The following is a 12,451-nucleotide window of genomic DNA, read 5'->3' on the forward strand; positions in this document are numbered from 1 at the left end:
CCATTGAGTGAGACTGAGACCAATAAAATCAACACACTACAGTTGGCAAAAGAGAGAAAAAGATAGAGAAATAGAGAAAAGAAGAAAGACTGAGTCCAGGTTCCAAATTAAGTGATAGAGAAAAGGTACTGTGGCAAGTTGTTTCTCCCCTTCCTCTCTCTCCCTTTCCTTCCTCTCTCTCCCTTTCCTTACTCTCTCTCCCTTTCCTTCCTCTCTTTCTCCCTTTCCTTCCTCTCTCTCCCTATCCTTCCTCTCTCTCCCTTTCCTTACTCTCTCTCGCTTTCCTTCCTCTCTCTCCCTTTCCTTACTCTCTCTCTCTCTCCCTTTCCTTCCTCTCTCTCCCTTTCCTTCCGCTCTCTCCCTTTCCTTACTCTCTCTCTCCCTTTCCTTCCTCTCTCTCTCTCCCTTTCCTTCCTCTCTCTCTCCCTTTCCTTCCTCTCTCTCTCTCCCTTTCCTTCCTCTCTCTCCCTTTCCTTACTCTCTCTCCCTTTCCTTCCTCTCTCTCCCTTTCCTTCCTCTCTCTCCCTTTCCTTCTTCTCTCTCCCTTTCCTTCCTCTCTCTCTCTCCCTTTCCTTCCTCTCTCTCTCTCCCTTTCCTTACTCTCTCTCTCTCCCTTTTCTTACTCTCTCTCTCTCCCTTTCCTTACTCTCTCTCCCTTTCCTTACTCTCTCTCTCCCTTTCCTTCCTCTCTCTCCCTTTCCTTCCTCTCTCCCCCTTTCCTTCCTCTCTCTCCCTTTCCTTCCTCTCTCCCCCTTTCCTTCCTCTCTCTCCCTTTCCTTACTCTCTCTCTCCCTTTCCATCCTCTCTCTCCCTTCCCTTCCTCTCTCTCTCTCTCTCTCTCTCTCTCTCTTTCTCCCTTTCCTTACTCTCTCTTTCTCTCTCTCTCTCCCTTTCCTTACTCTCTCTCTCTCCCTTTCCTTTCTCTCTCTCTCTCTCTCTCTCTCTCTCTCTCTCTCTCTCTCTCTCTCTTTCTCTCTCCCTTTCCTTACTCTCTCTCTCTCTCTCTCCCTTTCCTTACTCTCTCTGTATCCCTCCCCCCTCTTTCCCACTTTCTTTCCATGAGGTGTCAATGTTATTTTGTTTCAGGAGGTGTGGCCATTGAACATGTGACTTGCACTGCCCAACACATAATTTACACTAGTTTTTCAAGGCCTGCAGAAAAAAAATCCCTCTCCCCTATGCCCTCAAATACATACCAACACACAGAGGCAATCTTAATCCTGTCAAACAAGGACAGGAAATGATAACGGCTTTATGGAAGAGTTGCTGTACCAAATACGTTTGGAAATAAGACTAGATTAGATTTAGATCTCCACAGTAGCCATTTCTGTTTGTAAAATGTTCCATATTTTATGGATTAGAAAAGACAAGGATGTTCCTCCTTTACCCTTTTAAGATTGATCTACTTATGAGAGAGAATTTGCAACATTTGTAATGTCATTATGACCTAATGGAATGAAAATACAGACACTGAGTCACCTGTTAACGAGTCAAAGCAGTGATTCCAAAATTGCTAGGCCCTTTATGCCTCTGACAAGAAACAATGTCTTTGTTTACTTGGTGAATCACAAGACACTTCAAAAAGCTTTAGGTGGGTCACAGTGCAAAAATGTGTGGGAAGTGAATCACTGAATGAGAACAAGGGTCATGTATGTATAGTTACAGCGCGGTGCAAGAAAGAAGAACTTTGAAGATTTACAGTCAGCTTTACAGTCAGATAGTCAGCTGACATCTGTTTTGACGGCTAGTGTGGGTCGGGGGACCTGCTCTTGCCCTACTTTGTAATCATAGGCTACTATCTCAATCTCTCATCTCTGCTCAATCTCCCATCTCTGTGAAGCCAACAGCCTCCTCCTCTCCATCTCTATGAAGCCAACAGCCTCCTGCTCTACATCTCTATGAAGCCAACAGCCTCCTGCTCTCCATCTCTATGAAGCCAACAGCCTCCTGCTCTACATCTCTATGAAGCCAACAGCCTCCTGCTCTACATCTCTGTGAAGCCAACAGTCTCCTCCTTTCCATCTCTGTGAAGCCAACATCCTCCTGCTCTCCATCTCTGTGAAGCCAACAGCCTCCTCCTTTCCATCTCTGTGAAGCCAACAGCCTCCTGCTCTCCATCTCTGTGAAGCCAACATCCTCCTGCTCTCCATCTCTGTGAAACCAACAGCCTCCTGCTCTCCATCTCTGTGAAGCCAACAGCCTCCTGCTCTCCATCTCTGTGGAGGCCAACAGCCTCCTGCTCTCCATCTATCCAGCCGGCTCATGTCCTAATCAGTCAAAGCCTTTAATGTTTAACCTGAGTATTAAGGGTTCAAGTCAATGATAAACCAGCAAGTCGGTGATCACAGCTTTTTCTTTTACACCACACCAGACAACACCATGTGTGCTGGCTGGTATATTTCCACATGATTGAAATATTATCCAATATCAGGTAGCTAAGTGTGCTTGTGTCAGTAAACATGATATTATCAGAACACACACTCCAACATGTTTCTAATACCACGTATTGTAAAGATATTAAATCCATTTTTTTAATCATTCATGAATGTGTCATAAATAATGCAGTTTGGATCAATGAGAATTAGTCATTGGCTTTGGTTTCAACACATTTTATGACACATTTCACAAACAATTCTGCACCAAGCTTCAAAGTTCATCATAATATTATGCCACATGTATGATGGATCTGCAGTCACACTTAATCTATATAACATGTTTTCTACCTGTGTCAGGAACGCTATCTAGGACTGATGATTGTGGTTTGTTTTAAACTGGATCTTCAGTACTCTGTGGCATGTGTCAATGTGACATGGATTTGGTGTAAAATAAACTGGGCTTCAGTACTTCACAGCCGACACTGGTCTGTTGTAAACCAAACTGGAGCTTCAGTACTGTGTGGGTCAGTGAAATGGGTCTGTTGTAAACCAAACTGGAGCTTCAGTACTGTGTGGGTCAGTGAAATTGGTCTGTTGTAAACCAAACTGGAGCTTCAGTACTGTGTGGGTCAGTGAAATTGGTCTGTTGTAAACCACACTGGAGCTTCAGTACTGTGTGGGTCAGTGAAATTGGTCTGTTGTAAACCAAACTGGAGCTTCAGTACTGTGTGGGTCAGTGAAATGGGTCTGTTGTAAACCAAACTGGAGCTTCAGTACTGTGTGGGTCAGTGAAATTGGTCTGTTGTAAACCAAACTGGAGCTTCAGTACTGTGTGGGTCAGTGAAATTGGTCTGTTGTAAACCAAACTGGAGCTTCAGTACTGTGTGGGTCAGTGAAATTGGTCTGTTGTAAACCAAACTGGAGTTTCAGGAGTGTGCTGGTAATTTGTGTCATAGCTGACATTGTTGACAAAGCAGGACATCTGGACAACTACAGTAACTCCTCCCTCCCCCCTTCTCCCAGACTACTAGAATCTTCTGGAGGTCCTGGAGTCCTGTGGGGGCAGTTACCACAGCTGAGAAATCTTAAACAGGGGGTTTGTGGTCTTACAGCTAGCTCTAGGGGCTGGGTCACTATCGCCATGACTGGGGTGCAAAGTTGTGGACATGACTTGGACTAGAGTCTGACTTGACAGAAAATAAAATAACTTGACACTTGACTTGGAGCCTCAAGTCTCGGGATTCGACTTAGACTTGAGACTGGTGACTTGAAATTATCTGACCAGGTTTTGTAATGTTTTGTCACAGAGTCTACGTGGAATACTCTACATGCAGCCAGAGACAGTAGCCGCAGTATGGCCCTTGCAAAACACGCACACTCGGCACTATGATTGGACCAGCAAACTGTCAATCAACACATGTCGGGTGAATTGTTGAATTATTTGCTGTTGCTTTCACACGTTTAAATGGATAGGCCCTATGTGGTAAATCTATATTCCATCTAATACTTCGATAATTGGTGGTGTTTCATCAACCCATCCCCGTACCGTTTATTGCAACATGTAGACATTTTTGTTTCATGTTTGATATACGATACATTTTTATTTGATAGCCAACCATTTATTACCTTGCTCTGAGTGGGCGCGATGTTTATAGTGCGCATGAACGTTCGCAAGACTCATGAGGTAGAAGTTCTGTTTATTTAATTAGATTTATGGTATGGTCGGATTTCCTTGTGTCTGTTGCCGCGTTCAAGACAACTGAGCACTCGGAAATCTCTGACTTCCGAGCGTTCAAAACAACTGGGAACTCGGGGAAAAAAACGGAATTCAGACTGGGGAAAATCGATTTGAACTCCGAATTTCAACTCGGGGACTCGGGCCTCTTTCTAGAGCTCCGACTTTTCGACTTGCAGATCAGTGAAGACAAAATCTGACCTCGTATTTTTTCTAGTTCCCAGTTGTTTGAACGCGGCATAAATCTTACATCTCTGTCATTTTTGTTGTGCGTATAAGGGAGCGCGCACGCCTCAATCCGCATAGAAATAGGCTACGTGGCCTACGTAGAGTTTGAACAATCATTTTATCTTATTCAACGTTCTATGTATGCATGGTGTTGAAACGTCATGAATAATCATTAAGTCTGGTTAAAACGAACAATAAATGTGTAAATTGCCTTTTACGCAGTAGAACCAGTTTATTGGTTGTAATTGCCAACTGGGTAATTGTATGGTCCTGAGGGCCAAACCCTTATATTATGTAGGCCTCCCAGTTTGAGCTCCTGTGTTTGACAGATTCGATTTGGTTTCTCAAGGGGAGGATGTACAGTTTTGCCCTCTACCAGTGTCTGTTCAGATTGTATCAGGCTTAACCTGTTGTTTTGGGCTATTGCCAGTGTATACTTGGTAAATCTAATCGTATATTTTGTATGATATGGCGCTTCCACCATTGGACCACCAAGACCTGTAAATAAATCTACACTGAGCAGCCAACCTGCCTTTAACTAGTTCTGATTTCTGCCCTTATGACTGTAAAATAGGGACCTTGTAGCAATGACATAGGCTGATATGTTGTAGACAAAATAATGAAAAGGGCGGTCTGGTAGCCTCAGTAAATAGACAAAGATTTGTAGCTGAACAAGTCGTTAAATGTATAGATTTAGTTTTTACTTGGCTTGAAAACTTGGTATTTTTTTATTTAACTAGGCAAGTCAGTTAAGAACAAATTCTTATTTACAATGACAACCTAGGAACAGCCTTGTTCAGGGGCAGAACGACAGATTTTTACCTTGTCAGCTCAGGGATTTAATCTAGCAACCTTTTGGTTACTAGCCCAACGCTCTAACCACTAGGCTACCTGGCAACTTCACCAGTGCTACTTGGGACTTGACTGAAGCCTTGGACCTTGAGACTTGCTTGTGACTCAAATAATATTGACTTGGTCCCACCCCTGCTGGGAGGTGCTATTGAAAGATCACAACCTCAAACTCCCCATGAAACAATCAATGTCATATTTATAATTTTTTTTAAATAAAAATAAAATAAAAAATAAAACTTGCTCAACACTTTTGTGCAGTTTTCTCTAGCTCGTACCACCCCTGCCAGTTCTTTTTTGATCTGCCTCGTGCTCCTGCCTCTAAGTGTTTCTCAGGTGCCCTCTTTTCCTTTTCGCCATGTGGGTTCCAGGATAATGTGCCTGGTGATTTAAATAAAAGGACAACTTAAAACAGCAAAACAGAAGACTTGGATGACTTATTCTGTTTTTCAAAAAAATATTTTATTCAAACTATAAATGCAAAAATTACATACATGAAACAGACCAGAAAAAAAAGACTACATTCATTTCAATATATTCAACATTGATTGAAGCTTCTTTTTTAACATTGCAATGGTTGGAGGATACCAAAACCCTTTCAAACATTTTGGGAACACACTAGTGTTGGGGACGCTACTCTGAAAAAGATAGTTTACCAAGCTACCAATTACTTCACACTGAAACAAGTTAAGCTACACTAAAGTCACCCTTCGAAAAATATAGTTTACTTAACTAGTTACTTTAAAAAAGTAGTTCACTACATCAAACTACTTTGTTAAAAATTATCATATGTAAATCTGAAATGTCAAGACTATAAATTGCAAGACAGATCACTTTGGGGTTATATGTTAACAGCCTATTAAAAACAAATGTTTGAAATGAGAATTAGGCAGGTCTGATGCCCAAAAATAGACAACATCCATATTTTCTTTTTGCAAAAAAAGTAGCGTGTAGTTCCAGTAGTTAGCTACACCACTACATGGTAAAACATTTATTCACTAGTGAAAACACAACCCAGATTTGAATTATATTAGTACCGAGCTACTGAAAAATGTAGTTAAATTACTAGTTGAACTACATCTAGTTTACTACTCCCCAACACTGGTGAGAACCCAACGCTTTTGATTCATTCACCCCCTCTAGCTCTATCAGCAAAGGCTTTACTAAACACACCAACCTAACCGGTTACTGAAGACAACAGCCTTACAGCTTTACTAAGAGGATAAATAAAATCAGAATAAATTAAATAAAATTCACATATGCACATGAGTTTCAAGTTTTAGCCATGAGAGAGAAAAGTCACTGACTGACAAGAACAGACAACAAAATGAGAGACCTTTGGCATCACCATTGACTTTTGAAAACGTATTGCCAAGATTGATTAACGGCAGGCCTGTATCCACTACCTAGGTCAGCATAGACAAAATACAAAAAGTAGAACATTAATACTTTTTCATTTGGCCCTTCTCAACATTGTCTGAAAATAATTTATTTTTTTACCCAGTTAAATATTTACTATCAAATGCCTGCATTTAACAGTAAGGCTTCAAAGGCTTGCCAGGTATGTATGTCACAATCAATAAAGATCCCATGCTACAGATGGCAAATGTGAAGATTACTTATTTTCAGAAGATTATCTTGTATTGCTCTCCCCTATAGGTTATTTCTTACATTTAGGAACTCCACTTTAGAGTTGTGCAGCATAGCACAGGAGAGAAGAGGGGTTTGTACTGAACATGGGTTTCAGACAGTCATTAATACAGATGGCAACAGCCTTTAAGGCTTTTTCTGTAAGTCCTAGGGCACACTATAAATTCACACTTCACCGTCTCCATTTTACCACTTCTGAAGGAGCAGACTACACACTGGTCTCTACAATAAGAGATTGTGTCATTAATTCATATACAGCTCTTCACATTAAAATGAGAGAAAACAATGTACAGAGGGAAAAAACCATTTACAACAGTAACGTTATATGAATAAAAAAGAAACAAAAAAGCATACTACATCCTCTGACATATATATATATATATATATACACACACACACACATACAGTGCCAGTCAAAAGTTTGGACACACCTACTCATTCAAGGGTTTTTATTTATTTTTTACATTGTACAATAATAGTGAAGACATCAAAACTATGAAATAACACATATGGAATCATGTAGCAACCAAATAAGCGTTTTTTGAGATTCTTCAAAGTAGCCACCCTTGAAAACAGCTTTGCACACTCTTGGCATTCTCTCTACCAGTTTCATGATGTATTCACCTTTTCAATTAACAGGTGTGCATTGTTAAAAGTAAATTTGTGGAATTTCCTTCTTCATGTGTTTGAGCCAATCAGTTGTGTTGTGACAAGGTAGGGGTGGTATACAGAAGATAGCCCTATTTGGTAAAAGACCAAGTCCATATTATGGCAAAAACAGCTCAAATAAGCAAAGAGAAAACGACAGTCCATCATTACTTTAAGACATGAAGGTCAGTCAATCCAGAAATTTCAAGAACTTTGAAAGTTTCTTCAAGTGCAGTCGCAAAAACCATCAAGAGCTATGTTGAAACTGGCTCTCATGAGGACCGCCACAGGAAAGGAAGACCCATAGTTACCTCTGCTGCAGAGGATAAGTTCATTAGAGTTACCAGCCTCAGAAATTGCAGCCCAAATAAATGCCTCATCGAGTTCAAGTAACAGACACAACATCAACTGTTCAAAGAACACTGGGTCAAATCAGCCCTTTATGGTCGAATTGCTGGAAAGAAACAACTAAAAGGACACCAATAAGAAGAGACTTGCTTGGGCCAAGAAACATGAGCAATGAACATTAGACCGGTGGAAATCTGTCCTTAGGTCTGATGAGTCCTAATTTGAGATTTTTGGTTCCAACAGCCGTGTCTGTGAGACGCAGAGTAGGTGAACGGATGATCTCCGCATGTGTAGTTCCCACCATAAAGCATGGAGGAGGTGTGATGGTCTGGGGGTGCTTTGCTGGTGACACTGTCAGTGATTTATTTAGAATTCAAGGCACACTTAACCAGCATGGCTACCACAGCGATACGCCATCCCATCTTGTATGCACTTAGTGGGATTGTCATTTGTTTTTCAACAGGACAATGACCCAACACACCTCCAGGCTGTGTAAGGGCAATTTGACCAAGAAGGAGAGTGATTGAGTGCTGCATCAGATGACCTAGCCTCCACAATCCACCGACCTCAACCCAATTGAGATGGTTTGGGATGAGTTGGACCGCTGAGTGAAGGAAAAGCAGCCAACAACTTGCTCAGCATGTGGGAACTCCTTCAAGACGGTTGGAAAAGCATTCCATGTGAAGCTGGTTGAGAGAATGCCAAGTGTGCAAAGCTGTCAAGGCAAAAGGTGGCTACTTTGAAGAATCTCAAATATAAACTATAGTTTGATTTGTTGAACACTTATTTTGTTACTACATGATTCCATGTGTGTTATTTCATAGTTGATGTCTTCACTATTATTCTACAATGTAGAAAATATTAAAAATAAAGAAAAACCCTTGAATGAGTAGGTGTGTCCAAACTTTTGACAGGTACTGCATATAGAGCGCCTTGCAAAAGTATTCATCCCCCTTGGCTTTTTTCCTATTTTGTTGCATAACCTGTCATTTTAATTGATTTTATTTGTATTTCATGTAATGGACATACACAAAATAGTCCAAATTGGTGAAGTGAAAAAAATGACTTTAAAAAATTCAAAAGATTTAAAAACGGGAAAGTGGTGCGTGCATATGTATTCACCCATTTTGCTATGAAGCACCTAAATAAGATTTGGTGCAACCAATTACCTTCAGAAGTCACAAAATTAGTTAAATAAAGTCCACCTGTGTGCAATCTAAGTGTCACATGATCTCAGTATATATATATATATACACACACCTGTTCTAAAAGGCCCCAGAGTCTGCAACACCACTAAGCTAGTGGCACCATGAAGACCAAGGAGCTCTCCAAACAGGTCAGGGACAATGTTTTGGAGAAGTACAGATCAGGGTTGGGTTATAAAAAAATATCTGAAGCTTTGAACATCCCACAGAGCACCATTAAATGCTATTAAAAAAATGGAAAGAATATGGCACCACAACAAACCTGCCAAGAGAGGGCCACCCCCTAAAACTCACAGACCAGGCAAGGAGAGCATTAATCAGAAATGCAACAAGGAGACCAAAGATGACCCTGCAAAGCGCCACAGCGGAGTATCTGTCCATAGGACCACTTTAAGCCGTACACTCCACCGAGCTGTGCTTTACAGAAGAGTGGCCAGAAAAAAGCCATTGCTTAAAGAAAAAAATAAGCAAACACATTTGGTGTTCGCCAAAAGGCATGTGGGAGACTCCCCAAACATATGGAAGAAGGTACTCTGGTTAGATTAGACTAAAATTGAGCTTTTTGGCCATCAAAGAAAATGCTATGTCTGGCACAAACCCAACACCTCTCATCACCCCGAGAACCCTATGCCCACAGTGAAGCATGGTGGTGGCAGCATCATGCTGTGGGGATGTTTGTCCATCGGCAGGGACTGGGGAAACTGGTCAGAATTGAAGGATGGCACTAAATACAGGGAAATTCTTGAGGGAAACCGTTTTCAGTCTTCCAGAGATTTGAGACTGAGAAGGAGGTTCACCTTCCAGCAGGACAATGACCCTAAGCAGATTGCTAAAGCAACACTTGAGTGGTTTAAGAGGAATGGCCTAGTCAAAGCCCAGACCTCAATCCATTTGAGAATCTGTGGTATGACTTAAAGATTTCTGTTCACCAGCAGAACCCATCCAACTTGAAGGAGCTGGAGCAGTTTTGCCTTGAAAATGGGCAGAAATCCCAGTGGCTAGATGTGCCAAGCTTATAGAGACATACCAAGAGACTTACAGCTGTAATTGCTGCAAAAGGTGGCTCTACAAAGTATTGTCTTTGGGGGTGTGAATAGTTATGCACGCTCAAGTTCTGTTTGTCTTATTGCTTGTTTCACAATAAAACATATTTAGCATCTTCAAAGTGGTAGGCATGTTGTGTAAATCAAATGATACAAACCCCCCCCAAAATACATTTTAATTCCAGGTTGTAAGGCAACAAAATAGGAAAAATGCCAAGGGGGTGAATACTTTCACAAGCCACTGTACACACAATCAATTGTCTATACAGATTATTTTTTTACAGGTAAAAAATGAGAACCAAACAGGTCAGGCCATGGGTTGCTATTGTTTTGAGACAGATGAGACAGTGTAGGCTACACGCAGTCTTTGCCCTCCTGGGTGTGAGTGAGGCAGGATGTGTGAAAAGGAAAGCACGTTGAGGACCTGGGTAAGCGAGGGAGTAAGGGTTAAGACCTGAGGAGATCTAGGGTAGCAGAAAACTGAGGGAGGGATCCAGCAGCCCGCTGCAGCAGGAGATCAAATCTTATCAGCAGTCATTCACTTACACCATTTTCAAATGAACATTTATATTTTTGCTTTTAATGGAAAAACAATCTCAATTGATAATGAAATTACCAAAACCAAATCGAAACTGTGTAGAAAGGATAATGGACCTACATTTATTGTAACCTCTCTGTCCAGCTTTCTAAAAGGCAATCGAAATGAAAGCTAGACAGTCAGGGTGAATCAAAAATTCCAAAAGCGATGGAAAGAGGACATTTTAACACATTCTGACAGAGGAAATATAATCAATTGTACTTGCAGCCCTCCGGACCTCGGCGAAGACCCACGTAGCAAAATGAGTTTGACTCCCCTGGCTTACACACACACTTCTCGACCCTTCATGTCCGTCTCTGAAACACTGAAAATAATGCACAGCGTTGGGACGAACCATCCATCCTCTCACTCAGTCTTTAGTAGGGTTGCAAAATCCTGGTTGGAGGATTCCGGATTCCCTCTGGATTCCAGGGTTCCTCCAAACTGGATTTTGGGATAACCAGGGAATTTATTGAAAGTTCCCAGAATTTTGCAACCTTAGTCCTTACAGTAAAGTCAGTGGAGTTGCATGGTTTCTCCGCTTCCAAATCAGAGAAGGTTGAGAGATAGCACATCAACATTGATTCCACCACCAACAGGCCAATTATCAGCAGCCAAAAAGTCTATTGGAGGAAGAATGTAGAATTATCCAGAGGTGACATATGGTAAGGCCATCTTTCGCGGAGAGACAGGCCACTGAAATAACTTAACCATTCAACCACGCTCCCTGAGGGGGGCCATGGCACGCACACACGGAAGTAAACCTACAAAAATAAATATCCAAAAAGTTGTCTTGTCACAGAACAGCATGGGGGTGTTAGTTTGTCAATCAAGTTTTCCTCTTCGGTTATTTTTTTGGTATTTTTCCTGGGTGTTTTTTCTAGGAAGGTAATATTCATTGGTTTCCAGCATGCGGTGTTGGGCGGTGAGGGTGAATATGGAGGGCTAGAGATCTTGGTAAGACAGGTAGGAGCGTATGCGGGGCGGGATGGGCAGCGTCTGCACCTGCTGGGTGGACATGACCCGTCGTAGTGCCATGCGACACAGGTGCTGCAGGCTGGCAATGCTCTTTGGGGACGCCCAGAAATGCACGCTGCCGTCTCGAGACCTGAGCGAGAGAGAGAGTTATTTCCAAGTCGATCTATCCCTCACAACAGCACTGAAAAGGTAGGTACTAGGTAGCTGTAGTCTACCTTACATAACTGGTTGAAGCATTGTTGTAAGAGACCCCGGTGCCTGGGTGTAACCACCAACATATAGGGGCCGCTGCGCTTCCTACAGCATGCAAATAAAAAGCTGGAAGACCAGTTTTTGGCAGTACATAAAGTCTTGATTGATCACCTGCCACTTGCCTAAAGACTAGGGTTTGTGCGATTCAAACAGGATTAATCCCCCCAGTATGTAAACAGACTGAGGTATGGGTGTGTGTGTGGCAGGGAAGTGTGTAGGAGTGTGTGTGTAGGTGTGTGTGCCTCACCCAGCTGCTAGGAAACTCCCGTCAGTAGAGAATGCACAGCAGAGGCCGTTAGTGAGGGGAGCGATGGCCTGGGGAGATGTCTCATCAATTGTCCAGAAACGCACCATTCTGGGGAGAGAGGGAGGGACAGACCAAGTTAGTGGGTGCGTAGGGGAGGGGGAGAGAGGGAGGGACAGACCGACTTAGTGGGTGCGTGGGGGAGGGGGAGAGAGGGAGGGACAGACCGACTTAGTGGGTGCGTGGGGGAGGGGGAGAGAGGGAGGGACAGACCGACTTAGTGGGTGCGTGGGGGAGGGGGAGAGAGGGAGGGACAGAC

General features: G+C 42.4%; 1 protein-coding gene and 1 long non-coding RNA gene across 5 annotated transcripts in view; one reads left to right on the top strand and one right to left on the bottom strand.

The window, feature by feature from the left end:
- The window catches only part of LOC139548175 (uncharacterized), a 31,493-nt gene that overhangs the window by 16,063 nt on the left and 2,979 nt on the right, over positions 1 to 12,451 (top strand). For 2 of the 3 annotated variants that reach the window (XR_011669670.1, XR_011669668.1), the window contains one exon: positions 1,841 to 6,306. The exons of the other annotated variant lie outside the window; for it this stretch is intronic. This is a non-coding gene — a long non-coding RNA (uncharacterized lncRNA). Of the gene's footprint in view, positions 1 to 1,840; positions 6,307 to 12,451 lie in introns of those variants that run through there. 3 annotated transcript variants of the gene reach the window in all.
- LOC139548173 (WD repeat and SOCS box-containing protein 1-like) overlaps positions 5,625 to 12,451 on the bottom strand; it is a 28,259-nt gene continuing 21,432 nt past the window's right edge. The window contains exons 8-10 of one of the 2 annotated variants that reach the window (XR_011669665.1): positions 12,136 to 12,243; positions 9,836 to 11,766; positions 5,625 to 9,801 (exon numbers count right to left, since the gene is read on the bottom strand). Coding sequence is in view for 1 of the 2 variants with exons in the window: in XM_071357641.1 (XP_071213742.1) it covers positions 11,604 to 11,766; positions 12,136 to 12,243 (271 nt within the window). In the remaining variant the exon portion in view is untranslated. Of the gene's footprint in view, positions 11,767 to 12,135; positions 12,244 to 12,451 lie in introns of both variants that reach the window. The other variant, XM_071357641.1, reaches the window with a different exon arrangement.

Source organism: Salvelinus alpinus, chromosome 21, assembly GCF_045679555.1.
Source record: "Salvelinus alpinus chromosome 21, SLU_Salpinus.1, whole genome shotgun sequence".
Lineage (NCBI taxonomy): Eukaryota > Metazoa > Chordata > Actinopteri > Salmoniformes > Salmonidae > Salvelinus > Salvelinus alpinus.